At 39.4% G+C, this 21,144-nt stretch overlaps 1 protein-coding gene across 16 annotated transcripts in view; it reads right to left on the bottom strand.

Annotated features, from left to right (window-relative positions):
- Positions 1 to 21,144, bottom strand: part of PCDH15 (protocadherin related 15) — a 739,593-nt gene that overhangs the window by 169,347 nt on the left and 549,102 nt on the right. For all 16 annotated transcript variants that reach the window (XM_055322636.1, XM_055322635.1, XM_055322634.1 and 13 more), the window contains one exon: positions 11,218 to 11,334. In XM_055322636.1, coding sequence (XP_055178611.1) covers positions 11,218 to 11,334 — 117 coding nt within the window. The remainder of the gene's footprint in view (positions 1 to 11,217; positions 11,335 to 21,144) is intronic.

The following is a 21,144-nucleotide window of genomic DNA, read 5'->3' on the forward strand; positions in this document are numbered from 1 at the left end:
CAGGCTAGCTTATTCATGGATCCCTGAAGGAAGAGGCATGTGGACCCGACTTGAGGCCAACCTCAGCTTGAAAGCAAGGTCAGCCAACCCCTCACTGCCTCAAACCTCTACATATAAGAATATGTCTTTGGTATAATTAACAAGTGGTATTCTGGTATTGTTCATTGTCCAAGAATTTTGGGAGGAAAACCTAGTTGTTGCATATTGCATGCATTTTCTGCTTTTAATATATATATATATATAATATATATATATATATATATATAATATATATATATATAATGGTATATATAATGGTATTATTTTCTTTTTCTTACTATATTGCCTGAGTATTATGTCCTTATAATTTATTTTTGTTGCTATGTGCTCATAAAAATTCTGCTGTGCTGGAAGTTCTCCAGATCTTTCTTTCACTCTTAATAATGATCATGGCTGTATGGGAACCTGCCTGATGGATCAGTAGGGATGATAACATTCCTGTCACGGAGATTGCCCTGAATGTTCTGAGTCTTTGACTATGCAATAAGGACAGCTTGGGGCTGGGGGGGATAGACGTGAAGGGCCCTACATTATCATGCTGGGTGGAAGAGCCAGTTTGAAGCTACATGATCAGTTACATGCAGCTGTAATGTTAGTTGGTCTGATCCACCAGAATCCTGAGTACAGAACACTCAGCTCTAGTACATCCATTGCAAACACATCCTAAGGAGAGATCAATCTGGGAAAAAGTTGTCAGAGTGACAGGTCGGAGGCCCAGCTTCTTCTCCACTGCACCACACTTTACACATCCCCCAACCCATGCTCAACGTTTAAAGGCTCTCCTTTGCCGGCTGCCCCAGACCACAGATGAAAAGAAAAGAGAGAAAGTAACAGAATGCAAACAATCACTATAGAAGACAAATATCAGAGACTCAAAGCCTGAAAAAGACCAGAATAAATATAAAAATAGATAAAATTTGCTGACTATTTACTATATGGCAGGCACCAGTTGCTCCACATAAATGCTATCATATAACCTTCATACAGATCTGACAAAGTCAGTACTTTCTGAAAATTGTGTTAAGAGCGTGTAATGTGAGATCTGCTTTTTAAACATATTTTTAAGTATAATTCAGTGTTGTTAATGGCAGCTTCAAAGTTGTATAGCAGATCTCTAGAAGACCAACAACAAAAACAGAACAAATAATCTGGTTAAAAATTGGCAAAGAACTTGAATAGAGATTTCACCAAAGAAGACAGATGGCCAACAGGCACTTGAAAAGATGCTCAACATCACTCATGAGCAGGGAAATGCAAATCAAAAGCACAGGGAGATATCATCTCATACCAGTTAGGATGGCTATTATAAAAAAAAAAAAATCCAGAAGATAACGAATGTTAGCAGGGATGTGGAAAAATTGGAACCCTTGTACACTATTGGTAGGAATGCAAAATGGTGCAGCCACTACGGAAAACAGTATGGAAGTCTCTCAAAAAAATTAAAAATAGGACTATCCTACAATCCAGCAATCCTACTTCTAGGTATACATGAGGAATTTTTTAATTGAAATCAGGATCTGAAAGTGATATTTGACTTCCATGTTTACTGAAGCATCATTCCCAATGGCTAAGATGAGGAAAGAACTTAAAAGTCCATCAGCAGATGAGTGAATAAAAAAAAAAAATGTGGTGTGTTTATATAATGGAATATCACCCAGCCTTAAAACATAATAAAACCTTGTCATTTATGACAACATAGATGAACCTTGAGGATATTATGCTATGCGAAATAAACCAGTCACAGAAGCGCAAATACGGCATGGTTCTACTTATATGAGGAATCTAAAGGAGTCAAATTAATAGAAGTAAATAATATAATTGTGGTTGTTTGGGGAAGAGAAAATGGACAGCTGTTGGTCATGGGGTATAAAGTTCAATAATGTTGTTTTGTCTTCATTTTACAAATTCGAGGACACAGGGAGACAGTGACAGTGAATTACCCACGGGCACAGGCTGGTCAGTAAGGGCTTTAGTAGGTGAGACCAGCCCATCACTCTAGGGCCCTTACACTACTGAAAACTATCCTGGGTGATGAACTCTATAAGTTTGCAGGCCGAAAGAGGGCATCATGCACCCAACACAATTAATACAGACAAAAGAATTTCTCAACATATACTAGTGAAAACATTTACTTTTAAGAATAGAGAATCTTACAAGAAGAAACAAACAAACAAAAAAAAACCCTCAAAATTAAGAAAATTACTATGGCTTCATGCTTGTACAGTGTTAAAAACCAGAAAATAGGAGGCGTGGGTGGCTCAATATTTTGAGCAATGACTCTTGATTTGGGCTCAGGTCATGATCTCAGGGTCGTGAGATCGAGTTTTCCCAGCCCTTGTGAGGCTCCATTCCCACTGGGGAGTCTGCTTGAGATTCTCTTTCTCCCTTCCTTCCCCTCTGTCTCTCCTTCTTCCTAAATAAGTAAATACACAGAAAATAGTGGAAAGGCATATGTAAGTTTTTAAAAAGTAAATGTTTAAAATCAAGACAGTAATAGTCTGTCAAGTTGTATATGTATAAGCAAAAGACGCTTTCATACTTGGAACTCACAACATATGCATCCTTCTTAAAAAGTTGAAGACATAGAGGAGCGAACTACCAGAGGCAGCAAAGACGTTAAAAATGGATGCATGAGAACGTGGAAAGATTGGCATCAATCACACATAAGCTTAAATACCAAAATAAGCATAGGCAGTTGTTATGTCTAGGAAGTATCATTAAAATGCCATGCATTTTCATATAGAACACACGTATGTAATTCTTCAAAAAAGATGTAATAAAAATAAATGGGGTCAAAGACAAAAAAGTGCCCTATACATAAAAGTCATGGCCCCAAATAACTCAGACACATGACAAATAAAAGGGACAGGGCAGCCCAGGTGTTTTAGCGTTTAGCACTGCCTTCAGCCCAGGGCCTGATCCTGGAGACCCGGGATTGAGTTCCGTATGGAGCCTGCTTCTCCCTCTGCCTGTGTCTCTGCCTCTCTCTCTCTCTGTCTGTCTCTCATGAATAAATAAATAAAATCTTAAAAAAAAAAAAAAAGGGACAGCCAGCTATAGGCAAGCAGAGGCCAGGTTAGCATGGAGGTTCCCCATGAAGGTCTAATCCACAGTACTATGTAAGGTCCTCCACTCAGCTTCATTTCATTCACCTTGCTCTGTCTGTAAATAAAGTAAAATAAAGTAAAATAAAATAAAATAAAATAAAACAAAATACAATACAATACAATACAATAAAAATTCTTTACCTTTTAATTTCCTTCTCTGCATTGAAAACTTCTTTTCCTCTAAACCCCATCCCTCGCTGGTTTCTCTTCTCCACCAGTCTTTCTCTTTCTCTCTCCAGCCCCTGGCCCATCCCCAAAAGGGCATAACCTAAGGATTTATTTCCAAGGTTTTGTTTTATCTGATTATATTTTCCTTCTTGGAGAATGGGTTTATCACTCTGAGAGCCTCAACGGCAATCCAAGTGGCTCCCATTCTGCGTTGTTCCTTGCCACCCATCCCTGGCCCTCTCAACCCGGCCTGGCTTCACATGGAAGCAGCCTCTGCCCCTTCCTCCCCGTGGTGTTGCTGACCCTGAGCAGGAATCTCGGCCCCTTCCTGCCATCTGCCTCCAGCTCCTCTCACACTAGGTGTTGTGCACTCCCTTGTTTGGTGAGCCTATGATTCTGGGCAAGAGTCAAGCTTCCTGCCCATCCTGGCACTGGGCTCCTATGCAGATTGAGTGAGGATGGCGTAGCCCTCTGGGCTTCCACACCTGGGGAGGGAATCAGAGTTCTCTCATTCTGTAGGTGCGGGGGGCACGTACGTGTTCTGAAATCATTTCAAATGTACTCTCTGCTAGTTTGATCTCATTAGAGAGATTAGATGATCATTAAAATGATCTCATTTTCTCCTTAGAACAGCTTTGTTCTCTGTCTACCTTATTTCTACCAACTAATATCACCAATGTCTTCATTACTGAGCCAGAAGTCCATGATTCACCTTTGATTTTTCCTTTATTTCCTCTGTCATCCGCTTCCGGCCCCATCACTGTTAATTCTTCCATTTTAATGACTTTACACATTTCTGTTTGCTCCATTTCTTCTGTTCATCCTGTTTTTTTTTTCATGATCAAATGAAAGCAAAGCTGCTAACTAATCTTCTGTCTTTCATTATTTCATCCAATAAGGACCACATCTCAGAAGAAAGTCATTGTTCTAATATGCAGCTCTGATTTTGTACTGCTTTTTGTAAGTCTTGAGTAAACTTCCATTTTTCTATATGATAAAATGGGTTTCATAAAACCGTATTTGCCACATTTCTTGTCTACAAATGAGTCTCTAAGACAACCCTGATGTTTGGGGGGCTATTCCTTTAGGTAGCTAACATTTATTTAGTCAGAAATATTCAAGACATGGCACACAAATTCATGCACATAAGAGGGATATTTTTGACTCTGCAAGTGTTCAATACATTTCCTCTGGCTATTTCTTCTACCCTCACTGAAATGAATCCCCTATTTTTTTTTTTTTGAGTTGAATTCCTGTCTAGAGCAGATTCCAACTTCACTGGGACACAATTGGTCCCCCATTCTCAACAGAGCTGTAGCATTTCTTGGCATCTTTGACACACATGCTGCTCTGGCTTTATCTCTGTCTGTCTTGCCATGTTCTTCATTGTTAAGTCCACAATAAATGTGTTCTGATTGATTCAGGCATTCAGTAAATATTATGAGGTGTCTGTGTTGCACCAGGCACCTATTGAATTGTAGGTCTACTGTCGTTACATTGCCATTGTGTAGTGGGAGGTAAGGATCATGTAGTGGGGATGGTGAGACCACGAGTTCCCAGTGGCTTGGCTCTGAGGGTGTTAAAACCAAGAATCGCCATCATGAGAAGCAGGGACCCTATTTATTTATTTTATTTATTTATTTATTTATTTATTTATTTTTACTTGGTTTTATTTTATTTTTTTAAATAAAGTTATTTTTTATTGGTGTTCAATTTGCCAACGTATAGAATAACACCCAGTGCTCATCCCATCAAATGCTCTCAGAGGGTCTCTTCATTTTCTCTGGCAAGAAATTCACAATAAAGCACATGATCTAAGTCTGAAGGGAGACCTGTGGGTGAGTTCCCAAGAAGGCCTGCTATATTTCACTCAATTGCCTTGGAAACCTTCTGTTCATGTCTACTAGGATCCTAACCCCAGGAGGTTTATTGTCTTCAAAAAAGTCACTGATATACCATTTGGGTGACACTTTTGTGAAGGCTAAAAATAAATAAGTAAATAAAAACCCTAAATTTCACAGTTGTTACCATTTATAACAAAAGAAGTGTCCCTTTAGTCCTAGTAAAATGGTAGGTTTTTAATTAGAAGAGCAGTATTTGCTTCTGAAACAGTTAAGTCTAATATTGATCTCAAGTAATGCTAACAATGTAATTGTTCTTGAAAGGAATCAATAAGCCACAAAAAGAAAATGACACAGATTCTTAAAACATTAGATAAGCCTTTTCTAGACATTAATCATGTATAAACTTTCTCATAAAACCTTCCCTTTCCTACTCATTTACACTCTCAAATCTAATTATAGCTCATTGTCATTTTAAAGATCAAGTCCCCACTGTCTCAGTGTGTGCTTTCTTTCTAATTAAGTATTCGAGACCAGAGGGACCCAGGTTGGGGCTACATCAATTCAATTTGCACAAGCTGACATGCATCACAGAAACAGTTTTTGATAACTATTTCCCTGACAGCTTTGATGGGAGGGGAGAAGAAAAACAACCCCACTGAGCAGTGTGCACTCCCCCACCCCCGCAAGCTCCAGGGTCAGCCAACCTGGTTAGTAGGCACCGAGCAGCATCGACAGCAGAGTTTTGCTACCTTGCTAGCAGTAATCTAAATCAGTACAGCTTAAAGGCACAAGCCAGTATGTGGTGAGTGATGAAAATCAGATCATAGAGACGTCACTGGAAAATAAGGCAGGGCACCCATGTTATATGGAGGCAAAGATAGAGCCTCAAACTCCTGGCCTTGAAGAATTTTAACTCTTGCCTATGAAGCAAGCAAGCAAGCAAGCAAGCAAGCAGCAAATCAGGGATGCAGACAGTTCCTACTTTTGTTCTACCCTCTGCTAGTAGACTGCCACAGAGTGACCAACTGGAGGGTTCATTATTTTGAGAAGATCACCATAATTCCTTGGCATTATTTGGTGACATCATGTCACTTTAATAAAATGGAAGGTAAAAAAATAAAATAAAATAATAAAATAAATAAAATAAAATAATAAAATAAAATAAAATAAAATAAAATAAAATAAAATAAAATGGAAGGTATGCCAATAAAAATGAAAATCTGACCACCTGTTTGCTCTCTAGAGACCCATGAAACCTGAATGAGGGAGAAGGATGTTAAAGCCCCTCGTGAAAACACTTTTAAAATAATTCCTCAGGCAGCTTGTGTAAATTCTGAGTGGCTGGGAGTGCTCTGAAAATCTCAGCAGAGAGAGAGAAAAAAATATCTCACTGTCATGATGATGGGCCTTCTCTAAAAATTATTTCCAAAACAATATAGTGAGAATACTTAACTGATTTTTAAAGTCAATTACTCTTGAGACCTTCTTGCAAGATCTCTTTTATGGAGCACATGTGTTTCAAAAATGAGTATCAAAACCCGAAAAAAAGAAGTCTTCGAAGTCAACAGTGCACTAATATAAGCAAAACAAAAAGTTTGTCACAATCGCTAATATTGAACATGCTCCAATTACTTTATTTTATTTTATTTATTTGTTTTTTACTACTTTACTTTAAAAAGGAATCTTATCAATTCCTGAAATGCATCAAGTGGAAAGAATAATATAACCACGAGGGAAATGATCCTTCGTGGAAATGAGACAAATGTAGACTTCAATGATTTATGCCAACTTTTCTGCACCCACGTGCTCACCAGAGATACTATTTTGTCAGGCGTTTACCCTGCCTAGGGAGAGAACTCCCGTATCCTGGGGTTTGGCCTTACAGCTTCTGGAAGAATAAAATATGCAAATGGAATTACACTTGCAGTTTTGTTTTGTGAAAGTTTGGAGTGAGAGGTCTCTGGTGAGCAGAAGGAAAAGGTTAGCAATTTTTAATATCCAAAATGATCAGTCATTTCCTATTCACATCTCTGGTGAACTACATAATGCCAATGCTGTCACAAAAGCGAGGCAGAAAATAAAGTCTTAAAAGCTTTAATTCAGTGGGGAAAAAAAATCCCTGGAAGGTTTTTTTATTTTATTTTATTTTATTTTTATTTTTTTTATTTTCTCCTCCTCCCTCTAGAGCACTTTAGTTTTGCACAACACGCATTTTATAATTCTTAATTTATATTCAGCAACGGTGTTCTCTCTGGCTTTGAGACCTTACCCAGTTCCTCCATCTGATACTTCAAAGGATTTTGTTTTTGCTATTTTTTAGGCTAAACTGGGTGGTTCTTCCTGTATTCAGAAGAAACATGATGTCTTAAAAAAAGAGGTGGCCAGCCTCTCGAGGTGGAAATTACTACTGCTGAGTTATAGCAATGCCCACTCCAAGAGGGCACAGAAGCTGTGCTCCATGGGGCTCACACATGACCCTGCTTCATCCTCACAACCCTCAAATGGCCAAGCTAGGGCTTACAGAGATGCACAAGTTTTCCTGAGGTCACCAAGAACTAAATCTCTGAGTATCTGGCACACTTTGTCAATTCTGGAGAGCATAGAAATTGCTGTTAATTTATTCATTTATTCAATTATTTAAACAAATGTTTCCTAACAGACCATGGAATCTCAAGCATAGCATTGGATGTGGAAAGGCAAACCGGAGTTCAGTTGTGATTCCTGTCCTCAAGGACTTTCCCTTTCAATTTGAAAAAAAAAAAAAAAGACCATTATGTACACAAAGTGTTTCCATGGATACTTACGCACAGGAGCCCGGAATGGTATCTTCTAATTACTAAATGTTTATAATAGCGACAAAGGAAAAAATACTCAGCAAGCTCATTCAAAAAATACATATTCTGGATTTATGGCACTGACATTAAGTAATAAAAGTAAAAATCAATCACAATCTTTTTGAAATTTGAGTACTGTGAAATTCTTGTTCTGAAAATTGTCATGGAATTGAGCTTTTATTTCTCATCAGTGCCAGTGTAGCTTGATTGCAACTCTTAATTTAAGGGATCCAGCTTGCAGGGATAACTGGAAAGCTCAGTGGAGAAAACTAGTTATGCTGAAGACTGCTGGTATGTCAAGGATCAGCAACGGGCCTGATAAACCTGTCAGAATGGCTAAAATCAACAACATAGAAGCAACAGGTGTTGGAGAGGATATGGAGAAAGGGGAATCCTCATGCACTGTTGGTGGGAGTGCAATCAGGTGCAGCCATCTGGAAAACAGTATAGAGTTCCTCAAAAAGTTAAAAATAGAGCTACCCTACAATCTAGCAATCACACTAGTGGGTATTTACTCAAAGAATACAAAGACACTCATTCAGAAGGAAACATGCACCTTTATGTTTATAGAAGTTTTATTGATGATAGCCAAATTATGGAAGAGTCCCCAAATCCATCAACAGACGAATGGATTAAGAACAAGTGGTATGTATACACAATGGAATATTACTCAGCCAGGAAAAGAATGAGATCTTGCCATTGGCAACAACATGGATGGAGCTAGAGAATATAATCTTAAGTAAAATAAGCCCATCAGAGAAAGACAAATGCCATGTGATCTCACTCATCTGTGGGATTTAAGAAACAAGCAGAGGAAAGAGAGAGAGAAATCAGGAAATAGACTCTTAACTCTAGAGAACACACTGATGGTCAACAGAGGGGAGGTGGGGGGGATGGGGGAAACACGTGAAGGGATGAAGGAGAGCACTTGTGATGAGCACTAAACAATGTACAGAATTGGCGACTCACTATATGGTTCATCTGAATCTGATATAACACTGTATGTTAACTACACTGAAATTAAAAGACTTAATAAAAAATCCGAAAAAATACATATTCATTAACCAAAATAAATACACTCAGGTTTTCAGTGGAATGACCAGCATTTGCATTTCATCTCCTGAAAAGCCAGCATTAGATGTTAATTGTGTGAAACTACTACTGGGGATGCAAACCTAGGAACGTCTTAAAACAAATATGAAATTCGAACCTGGTAAATTTCCATGAAAGAACTTCAGGGTGTGAAAACAGGGTCTTTTCTCTAGATACTTAGATAAGGAACAGCATTTATTTATGGAATAGATAACAGACCAAGACAACTTCTCACATCTGTAGGGTGATCTGAATATCAAGCCAGATATCAAGGTGGCAGGTGCTGAAAGTAAAGTGAGGGTTTTGCCATCTGCCGTAAGACGTGGAGGCCTGTCCCACGTAGGTGATCAGTGTATGTCTGGACACTTAGTCTGTCATCATTGATACCGTTCATCTTAACACTACCTTCGATTCTGTGCTAATATAAATTTCTTAGAAACATGAATAGTTTGGGGTGTCTGGGTGTTTCAGTTGGTTAAGCATCTCACTCCTGATTTAGGCTCAGGTCGTGATCTCAGGGTTGTGATCGTGGGATCGGATTGAGCCCTGGGTTGGGTTCCCCACTCAGCAGGGGTGTCTGCTTCTCTCTCTCTGTCCCTACCCCCACTTGTGCTATTGAGGGCAATCTCTCTCTCTCTCTCTCTCTCTTTCTCTCTCTCTCTCTCTCTCACACACACACACTCAAATAAATAATCTTAAAAAAGAAAGAAACATGAGTATTTGAAGATACTGTACTTGTTTATACTCACTTAGTACAGTGAGTTATAATTTCTATGTGCAGTTCTATTTTTTCCTCTAAGACTTTCAGGTCTGGAGAGCAAAAACTGCTTAGCACAATAATCAGTATAGACTTGGTGTTCAAAACACATGCCATGAATAGAATTGAAAGTGTATTCTTAATTTCAAAGTATTTTCTACCTCTGACTGTTTACTTAAAAAGCAGATGAAACACCAATTTCATATTCACCACCTCTACTGGTATGTTCAAATGTATGAAATTTTGCCTATCACATTTCCCAAAATGCAATAAATCAGTTTCAAAGACATTTTAACACACTTGAGAAAAGGAGCTTCTAAGTGAAAGGTCATTGCTTTCATGTTAACATTATTATTTTTCAAGACCTTATAGTCACAAAAGACTTTATAGGGCCTGTCACAGTTGAAGGCAAAAAATGTTATGATTGCCATTCACCTTTTTATTAAATAAACAGCATTACACAAAAACTATTTATATTAGCAATATGAAACAGAACTCTTATATTACTTATAAAATTCAGGCCTTTTTTCTCTCTTCTTATTTTTCTAGAGTGGCTTGTTTAATATTTCTATTATTTTTGTAGAATATATCAGGCACTGACTAATGGTGGGAGTTCACTCAAAAGTAAGATATTTAAATCTTCATCATTCAGCTATTAAGAGAATAATTAATACCTATAAAGAACTCAAATTATTCATAGAAAGCATTTTTAGACAGGTACTGTTACTTCCATATGCTGCTTCTAATATATTAAAATAATCACATTAAGGAAAATGTATCTCATTTCTGCTATAATAGTGTTTTCATTGAAAACCCTCTATTTGGGAAGGCAATCTGGGGTATCTCAAAGGAGGCAAAATTCTAGACAACAAAGACTGCATTAAATATGCCCTAAAAGCAATGTTAATAGTTTAGTTCACCAAAATTAACCCATTCAACATGAGTATGATGTCATCCGTTGGTCTACAGTTGGCTAACAAAACCGTCATTTATGAATAAAGTGGAAAACGTGTAAGGATAAAACATAACCCAAGTAACCTAAGCCTACTCTATCCTAAGAATTCAAATGATACCGATTCTAAATGCAGATACTGATTTCCACGCCTATTTATAACTAGTATGAGATAAATTGGCAAATAGCACATTTTGAATTCCAGCAACACAAAAAAGCATATGCTTAACTGTGTGTGTGTTCAGTGATAATCATGCAAAGAGTGTGTGTCCCCGTGAGCATGAAGGGGGAGCACACGAGATGCCCGGGTGAGGACTGGGTGACCTCAGACTCTGAATATGCTGCCCATTGAACTGGGCCATTTGTGAGCGTGCACGGTTCTCTTCCCTACGGTTGAGAGTATTAATCATTGTCTTCCACTTACAGGGGGGTCTGCATCCTCGGCATAAACGGTTGTGATAGGTGTGCCCTTGACAGCATCCGGAGCCACCATCCCTTTGTAGATTCGTTTACTGAACACTGGAGGATAATCATTCATATCCTGTAAAACACAATTAAGAGTTTTAGAGCTTCCGGTGAGAGCAGGTGATGGACGCAGACGCTAGACTGGCTCCATCTCTTCTTATCACACAAGCTACTTGCCACTATCAACCTGCCAGCCTCTCAAGTGCATTATCCTCCCTGCACAGTGGGGCCCAAGGGACCTCGCCGAGCTCCTCTCCAATATCAAGTGCAGGGGGATCAACTGAAGGCCACTCTGCTCCAGCAAATGCACTGAAATGATGCCTTCTGGACACAGGAGCTGTGCTCGAAATTCTCCCCAGAAGATACTTCCAGGGGTAGGAGGTGGTTTTGAACTTTGGAAACAGGGATGCACAACTTTTATGAAATGTGCCCGTCCCTAAGACAGGTGTAAAAGATGGTGGTTTTTTTGGTTTGTTCTGCTCTTGTTCCTTTTCAAAAAAAAAAAAAAAAAAAAAAAAAAAAAGCCCTTTAATGTTTCTGTTGCAACTGAAAATTCTGGAGATACTTAGCAAAATGGGATGATTAGCACATTTCAAGTGCAAACTATGAAACAGCCTTTGATGCCATCATACATTTTCACAAATGTAAAGTGATTAAAGAATGTTTTCCCTATAGCACAACATCAAGAATGACACAGAGAATTAGATGTTCCCATAGCCAGAAAATAATGGTGATTTGCTGCAGGATTTTTTTCAAGTAACTCTAGAGGCATCTTTTGGGTTGTTGTTGTTACAAACCAGTGATGGAAGTGCATTGTTATTCCTGTAGTGTCACACTCTAAACAAATATTTATCAAGTCCCTCCCTCTTCTTCTGCTCAGTACTAGGCACTGGGGCCACTGAGTTCACTCCGGAAAATGGTGGCACTGACGTCACGGCACTGACCTGCCACCTGACAGGTAAAGATACGGATTCTGCAGATACATAGTGACTTTGCCTAAATTAATCTACTTACTTGGTGGAGCCAAACTAATAAATCTGGTCCCTGGAGAGCAAGACCAGTTTTTCCCCTGTCATTTTATCTTTTATGAAGAAATGTGTTATCTTTTTTTTTCCTCAAAAATAATGCTTGTTAACATGGCTGATTCATATTCTTAATTTTACTCATTTTAAAATAATTACTACATCCCCGCATTATTTTGGGTACTTTGGGTCTAAAGTTGAATGTGTTAATTATCTTACTCCCCAGGTCATCTCTTTCTCACTTGCCATCAAAAACAAAAGAAGAAAATTATTCTACGTACTCTTTAATATTTGCTCTGATACAAACATTTCCCCGTACGACGTAAATTGGAAACCCACTAATTAACTGATCATAAACACCTTCTTTGGCAAAGAGGTCAGGATAATTATCTGTTACAGTCAAATAGCACTTGCTTTTATGTTCACAATAGAGTTGACATCTGAGTTGTAAATATGAGAAAACTTGCAGACTTTAATAAAAAAATAAGAGACCTTTAACTGTAAGCAAAACTAAAAAATACAATTTCCTCTGTTTTGATGTATTGTATTCATCACCTTCTATGAACAACAACAAAAAAGCTTCCTTTATAAATCATGACCTTCAGAATCTGAACACGTACATGAACCGAAGGCTCTCGTTCTCCATAACGAGCGTGGTGTCGAGTATTGATCTTGAGGTTCCAGGCAGGGGGTAAATACGTAAAACATTTGCATGCACGCTTTCTCCTGCTCTTTTCAAGAGTGCCAATTAATGTAATGAGTGAGTCTTGTGACTAAAGGGGTGGAAATCCTTTTGCACTCTAGGTGGGAATTTCTGAAGGTCAGAAAAGAAAGAGCCCAGCAACTGATTTTTTTCTTACACAGGATCCAAGGTCACATAAACTCGATATGTTTAATGAATTTTCTTTTCTTCTTCTTCTTCCTTTTTTTTTTTTTCATCTCAAAGGACACTTAAAACCTTCAAGGTATCAAACAATTTTGGATAATTTGATTCTTCGGGAAAAAAAAAAAAGCCATGTGATTTTCTAGTTATCATATAGCTGCTAACAGCCCTGAGTACGGACGGGGTCCCCCTTTCTTTCCCTAGCAAAGTATTCACTAGATTCATCTTCCTTTTTTTTTTTTAATTATTTATTTGAGAGAGAGAAAGAGAGCATGAGTGGGGGAGAGGCAGAGGGAGAAGGAGATGCCCCACTGAGCAGGGAGCTTGATGCAGGACTCGATCCCAGGACCCTGAGATCATGACCTGAGCTGAAGGCAGATGCTTCACCAACTGAGCCCCCCCAGGCACCCCTAGATTCACCTTCTAACTGCGTGCATAGTGGATTTTTTTTTTTTAATAATCTAGCCTCACAAACTGATTAGCCACAAACGTAAGGCTGTAGTACCTGGAGGCCTCCAAGGCCTGCTACTTCTTTCCTCCGCTTCCCACTGGCAGGACCAACAGTAAGTCAATACTGCCAAGGTGGCAACATTCCCTTTATAGTACATTGTACTCATTTTGGGGTTACAATCTTTTATTGTACCTAAGAAGCTCTTGCACAGTGCATTATTTCAGATGAGAAAATTTATTGAAATGCGATGCCAACAAGCATAATCAATAGTTCATTATATTTATGCTCCAGGGATGTCTGAAGAAAAATGGACATAAATCTGCTTCTGTGCAAATGCTCTGTTATGCAGCAAACGAGGAAGTTCACCCTCCAAAAAGCAGCTCATTCTGTTGCCCATTTTCCACTAGAGGGTAGTATTGGCAAAAAAAGAAGCATATCCTCTTCTGTCCTCTTAAAAATTTTATCATAAAGACCCATAATAGTTTGCTTTCTGTGGTTGTAGTTTTTGTTGGTCTGAACAGAAATTGCCATTCATGTTTCCAAAGAGTGCTCTAGATGTTAGCACGGTTCTCATCTAGGACAACACTACGCCCTTCTTAGGGAAAAAAAAAATAATAATAATTGTACTAGTTGATGTATAAGTTGTTTCCATCTATTAAGCAAATGAAAATGCACCTGAAGGTACAGTTTGCTAGAAAGAAGAAAATAGGAATTCCATTTATTTATTTTCTAAATGAAAGCCTAAGTTAACCAGAGGAACCATTTCCACTTGCAAGACCACAGCACGCTTTGTAAATGAGCGTCTCAGGGGAACAGGCACTGGCTGGGGAGATTGCAAATTAATGACAGGTTTGCCACTAAATGTAGGGACAGAGGGGATAAAGATTCTGATTTTTCTGGAATCACGGGTAAGAACTGTTCTTGATAAGAGACTTTCTGCAGACAGAAGTGTACGAGATGTTTGTGCTCCGATCCTTTTTTTTTTTTTTAAGGATGAAAATATAGTGAATGCCAGCCCCCATGATCAGCTGTCATGCATGCCCTGCGAGGGACCCGGATGGGGCACCTGTGGCCGGGGTGGCTTCCACTGCTCAGCACTTGCACCTGGAGCTGTCTGCTGTCCATCCACCAAAATGCTTTGAGGCCTGGGGAGCTGATGCCCATCTTTCTCAGTGCCCCAAGCACCTGACTTCTTCTCTGCCTGTTCCCAGGTCATCTTTCCACTGCTAGACACTTTCTTTTTTTTTTTTTTCTTAATTTTTTTTAATTTATTTATGATAGTCACACAGAAAGAGAGAGAGAGAGAGAGAGAGAGAGAGAGAGAGAGAGAGGCAGAGACATAAGCAGAGGGAGAAGCAGGCTCCATGCACCGGGAGCCCGACGTGGGATTCGATCCTGGGTCTCCAGGATCGTGCCCTGGGCCAAAGGCAGGCGCCAAACCGCTGCGCCACCCAGGGATCCCTGCTAGACACTTTCTACGCGATGTCCCAGCTGCTGTTTCTCCTGTTAGCTGCCTTCTGCTATTTCTTCCCTCTTGCAGATTTTACTTCTCTTTTGGTCGTGTCTGACTTCTCTCCCCTCTCCTTCTGCAGAGGATCAAAAAGGCCCCGTCTCCAGCCAAACAAATCTTTTTTTTTTTTTCCCCCCAAACAAATCTTTTCTTCTGTTTTGCATGGGGTTCTCCTAAGTACAAACTATAAACTGACTGCAATGTTTTATTTTTTTTTTCTTCCTTTTTTTGGATCAAAACTTGCATGGGAGGCTTCTTTCTTAGACGTCCGAGTTTGGTTTCCTTTTGTTTTGGTTTTATACCCAAGTACTTAGTTATTCTGGATTTTTTAGGGGGGCTGCGTACCCCTGATGTAGAGGTCATCAAAGCTGTGCTTTGCCACAGTAGCAAAATGTACGCAGTGGTATTCAGGTTCACAAATACTGATGGAGCTCCCTCTGGGGATGTGCTTTACATGTTGGGGATCCTGTTACCACCAAGAGAGGCACGGTTTCTGCTGCTACTGAACGGACAGGTAGGAGCAGAAAGCGAAAATTAAATACATAATGTAGGGTGTGATGACTTTTTTGCAAGGAGTACGAGGATGCAATGAGAGTGCCGAGTAAGGAGTTGCACTGAACTTCACAGAGGATGCATCTGTCTCCATCACTCATACCCCCCGGCAGGTGGGACCGTCCTTCAAGGTCGATGGCTGCAGGAGGAGGAGGAGCACAGCACTGGGCGATCTTGATCAACCCACAGCGATAATACACAATGCCGTTCCCATCTGGCTTCCCAGGGTGGGAATGGCAATGCACGGAGAAGGGAGCTGAGGAGCTTAGGGGTGAGTCTCCAACCGGGAGGCAATGGGCAATTGAAAGCACACGTGCACATCCTGAGCTAGAGGCTTTGAGCCCATTCTGTGTAACTGTAACACCCACCTGGACTTTCCCCCGTGTTCACCATAATGACATTACGTGTGCTTTGTGTTTGCTGTGCATCAGGCATTACGCCAGGTGCATTCGATGTGTCATCTCGTTTAATGTGTCTGGAATATGTTAAGTCTTTTATTTCTATTTTGAATATAAAGAAATCGAAGCTTAGAGAGGTCAAGTTGCTCACGTGAGGCAGCTAGCAAAGGGCAGACCCATGACCACATGCTGGCATGTCAGACCCTGGAGGAGCCGTTCAGATATATGCACATGAAGAGAAAGTTATCAGAAGATCATATATGTGTATGATGATTGGAGTAGGACTTTCATTTAAAAAAAATCCACATATAACTTTTTAAAGGTCTCTGTTCAAGAAACTTTACAATTTAACATTTTTTAAAAATTTATTTATTCATGAGAGACAGAGAGAGAGAGGGAGAGACACAGGCAGAGTGAGAAGCAGGCTCCATGCAGGGAGTCCGACGTGGGATTCGATCCCTGGACTCCAGGATCACGCCCTGGGCCTAAGGCAGGTGCCAAACCACTGAGCCACCCAGGGATCCCCTAATTTAACAATTCTTTCAAGTGGCTATTATATTTTTATCTTGGCAACCGGGTAAGCTTCTAAATGTTACGTAACACAAATCTATTTCCCTGAAGATAATTTTCATAATTATTTATAAAGCTTTTTTTTTCTGGTTAAAAAAGAGAGACTTGTATCAGTTGAATCTGTACACTTAAAACAATAATTGACTCAGTATTTAATCCTACAGCTATTTTCACTAAAACCTAAGAAAGTTTTCCCCGGGGCACCTGGTGGCTCAGTGGTTGAGCATCTGCCTTCGGCTCAGGGCGTGATCCTGGGGTCCTGGGATTGAGTCCTGCATCGGGCTCCCTGCGTGGAGCCTGCTTCTCCCTCTGCCTGTGTCTCTGCCTCTCTCTCTTTCTCTCTGTGCATCTCTCATGAATAAATAAATAAAATCTTAAAAAAAAAAGTTTTCCCCAAATTTCATTCTTTAGAAAACTAATCCTACCAGAAGCTTTATAAGCAAAATAGGATCCCTTAATCAACTATGGAAAATGTGGGCAATCTTTTTTTATTTTCCTGAGATTCACAATGTGCATCAGCATATGAAGGGCTCCTGTATGAAGGCATTCAGTGGAGACATCTGTTCACCTCTGTGTGTCCCAGTATTTCCCAAATCCATTTGTCTTTGAAATTCTTTGTATATGAGACAACCATTACCATCTCAAGGAGCTCATGCTGTGAAATATATGCTGAGCGGCCCCGAAGACAGTGCAATATTGAAGGCACAGACTGTAACTCTTTGGAATATTGTATGACTTTGGTGAATTACAGATTTCACAGAATATATTGAGAATCCTGATGCATCAAGAGTGCCCCTCGTCTGTGGCAGCCAACTCATCAGGGATGCCCGGGGACAGGTGGCAGTGGGGGCGGTATCTGCCATTGACAGGGCTTTATCAGCATCTGCTGCCCCTACTGGGAGGCAGTTCTGTTTTGGAGACTTCTGGCAAATGGGAGAATGTGACAGTCGCCGATGAGTAAATGAATGTAATTGTGAACACAAAGTAAGGCACCTTCCTGGGACTCCCGGGAACCAGTGAGAGATGTTCCAGGAGCCATGACGGAGACCCGCAGAAATGTGAATTATGCTGCTATGAGATACTACTGTTAACTTTGGGCAGGTACATTTTCATCTGTTTCCTCTAGTTTGGTTGTTGAGAGAAAAATATGCTCCATCTGAGCCATAAAACTCTAGAACAGCAGAGTACGAAGACACTTTATGAAATGATCTGATTCGGCCCTGTGGCACGGTCTTCCTGACACATTCACATTCTTGACGCTTGGCAGTGAATATATGAGAGAGAACATGCCAATATTCTTATCGATAATGCAGAAAGTGATAATGCAGGAGAGAATAAAGGGTAATATTTGAAGGCCATAGTCCAAAACTAGTATTTTCTCCAGCTCAACCAACTCTCAGGGAAAAGTCAGCGAATGGTAAAAAATAATGATCACTTGATTAGCCCATACTCTCCCTAGCTGGCCCCTTCAAATCCTTTATTTATTTATTTATTTATTTATTTATTTATTTATTTATTTATTTATTTTCAATTTTTCTCCCTCCAGAGGAGGTGAAGGAGGATGCCATAAATCTTGAACAGTCCAGAGTTTCCTCTGACCAAATGAAGCCCAGGACTCTACCAGTATGCTCACCATGGAGCATCCGTGGCACATCACCACCTGTCAGGTGTCCACGGTGTGACAAATGCTGCCTTGGTACCAGGCATTGAGTTTCTATCTAGAAAAGCTATCCTCATTCCTATATTCCATGAGGATAGGGACATTTATCTTCCTCCTGGGGAGGAAACACCTCTGAAAGATGAAAACTAGCTCCATCTTCCAAGGCTCACTGTATTTCTCAACAGCCTTGGCCCCTCCAGCTCTCCATGCCCACATCTTTAGGTTGTGGCTTATCCTACAAGACAGACCTTTCCTTTCTGTGTATTTTCTACATTATATCACAACTCAGTTTGTAAGGACAGATTTTTCTTTGGATTATATGTTTTAAACTATATGGAATTTTATCTATATGCTTCGGAGATTTACTCATATGATCTAATTTACTATTATATATTCAGTTATTGGTGTATTTAATAAATGTACAGAGGAGAAGGCTTTGTGCTCTGCAACAATTCTGCAACAAAAAACATATTATTTGTATGATCATCATAGGTTTTATTCTGAATCACTAGGAAAGCCCTCTGCAAGTGTCTGTGATAAAATTCTGCTTGCTTTCTACTGTAAAAATATCTTTCCTTCCGAATATCGCTTCAGTTCTCCCATTCTCACTCCAATTATAAATAAGTTTGATGGACTAGATATTAAGCATTTGATTTTTTTTCTTCTTCTTTTGAAAAGAAAATTATGTTTCTTCTCATTTTCAAAGAGAGATCTTCAAGACACTTTCCCTGTGGTGACTGTTTTGGGTAGAAATATCTCTCAGCAAATACTATGCAATTATGTTATCAGCAAAACAGCTTGTCATACTGCAAGTAAACAGAACAATAACAAAAAAAAATCTGCATGCTTGAGAAAGACCTACATTTGTGGAGAGATGGGAATTATACTCCATCCTTCCCTTCAAAACAGACAAGCATGATATTTTTATGGGGCCCAATATTATGTAACAGTTTTAAAGCTCTTCTCTGTGATAATCTCACCTTGAGTGATCCAAAGAAAGAAAAGCAAGTGCCACCCTGCATTTGGGGAAATGTTCTGCAAATCTTATTATGCTTATATCACCTTAAAAAAAAGAAAGTGGCCTTGAACATGTCTAGAATTGGGGCACCTGGGTGGTGCGGTTGGTTACATGGACGACTCTTGGTTTCAGCTCATGTCATGACCTCAGGGTCTCAAGATCAAGTCCCATGATGGACTCCACACTCAGCAGAGAGCCTGCTTGAGATCCTTTACCCCTCCCCTCTGTTCCTCCCCCCATGAACATTTGCATTCTCTTTCTCTCTCAAATAAATAAACTCTTTTTAAAAAAAAATCTATAATTTAAAGTTGATTAAATATAAATATATGATAAATCAGAAATAATTTAGTTTAGACCTGACCAATGAAAGTGTTTGACTTCTCTAAATAAGATAAAGCAACTGAGACAACAAAAATTAGATCAACACCACCCTCCTATTTCTGAAGAAGGAACAAATCCATCGATGTGCAAATCCTTTCCACATGTCGATGTGTTAGATGCTTAAATGACACCCACATATTAAAATAAAGGGGTGGTCAGGGAACGTGAAATGCATTTTAAGAAACTGCATTCCCAGATAGAGAACAAGAGTTATTTAGAGCACATCTTGCTTGATTAGGTGATATTTTTGGACCCAATCTGACTCCAATGACTTCTATAAAAAATATAAATAAATAAAATAAAAATAAATTTAAAAAAAAAACAAGCAAATCAATCTACACTGAACCCAGAGCAACCAACTCAGAGTCTGTGGTGGTTTATAACTCTCCATTATGAACCATATCCTTCCTGAGAGACAAGGTCATCTCATTTGAGTATACATCTATGACTCTGGGAAGAATGTGCGGAAGGTGATTAGTAACAAGTCTTTTCTTCCCTTACTGTCCAAAACAGTCAAAAAATGGCTATTTTTCTATTCTAGATTACTTTTGTTCAATTCCACCAAGCCATAGTACTAGGCAAGTGTAGACCAGGTAAGATGGCCTAAGATTTCCCACCTGGTCCTGAATCATTCAGATATATTGTTGGTTCACTCAGGTCAGTCTCATCATAGCCTTCATTATTGTGTTCCTAAAGTGCTTCTGTAAACAGATTTCTAAATTTCTAAATGTCATACTACAATAGTGTGGCAAAATAGTATTTTAAAATATGAATCAAAGCCCCTCAGGCCATTGGTGATTGTGTGCTATCCCTTGATCCTTCTCCAATCTACTAGAACATCATTGTATTGGGAAAGAGACACAGAAACTGAAATTCAGGTAACCCAAGGAAGGATTCTAATAGCTGGAATTTCTATCCCCAAAGAGGACTTAATGCTTAATAAAATTTTAACTCCCTGAAATATGTAATTTCTTAAGCTAGAGAGACACAATGAAAGAAGCAGGTAAAAAGCCATTATGGGGCAGCCTGGGTGGCTCAGTGGTTTAGCGTCGCCTTCAGCCCAGGGCATGATCCTGGAGACCCGGAATCGAGTCCCACGTTGGGTTCCCTGCATGGAGCCTGCTTCTCCCTCTGCCTGTGTCTCATGAATAAATAAATAAATACAATCTTTTTTTAAAAAAAAAGCCATTGTGGATGCCTGAGAAACAAGGAGGTCAAATTCTGATAAAACTCTCCACACAGCTTTTGGGAATCTGATAATGGAAGGGACTGTCCCAAGGTAGTTTAGGGGAAACAGCAAGACCCCAGGGAAGAAATATTATGTGTGTACTTTCAGATAAGCTAGGTCAAGGGTGAAAAGAGACAGTGTAGTAATTTCTGTGTCATTTTCTGATTGCAGGATTACCTATTAAACAACAAAACAGAATAAAAAACTAACACT

Source organism: Nyctereutes procyonoides, unplaced genomic scaffold, assembly GCF_905146905.1.
Source record: "Nyctereutes procyonoides isolate TBG_1078 unplaced genomic scaffold, NYPRO_anot_genome, whole genome shotgun sequence".
NCBI classification, from domain to species: domain Eukaryota; kingdom Metazoa; phylum Chordata; class Mammalia; order Carnivora; family Canidae; genus Nyctereutes; species Nyctereutes procyonoides.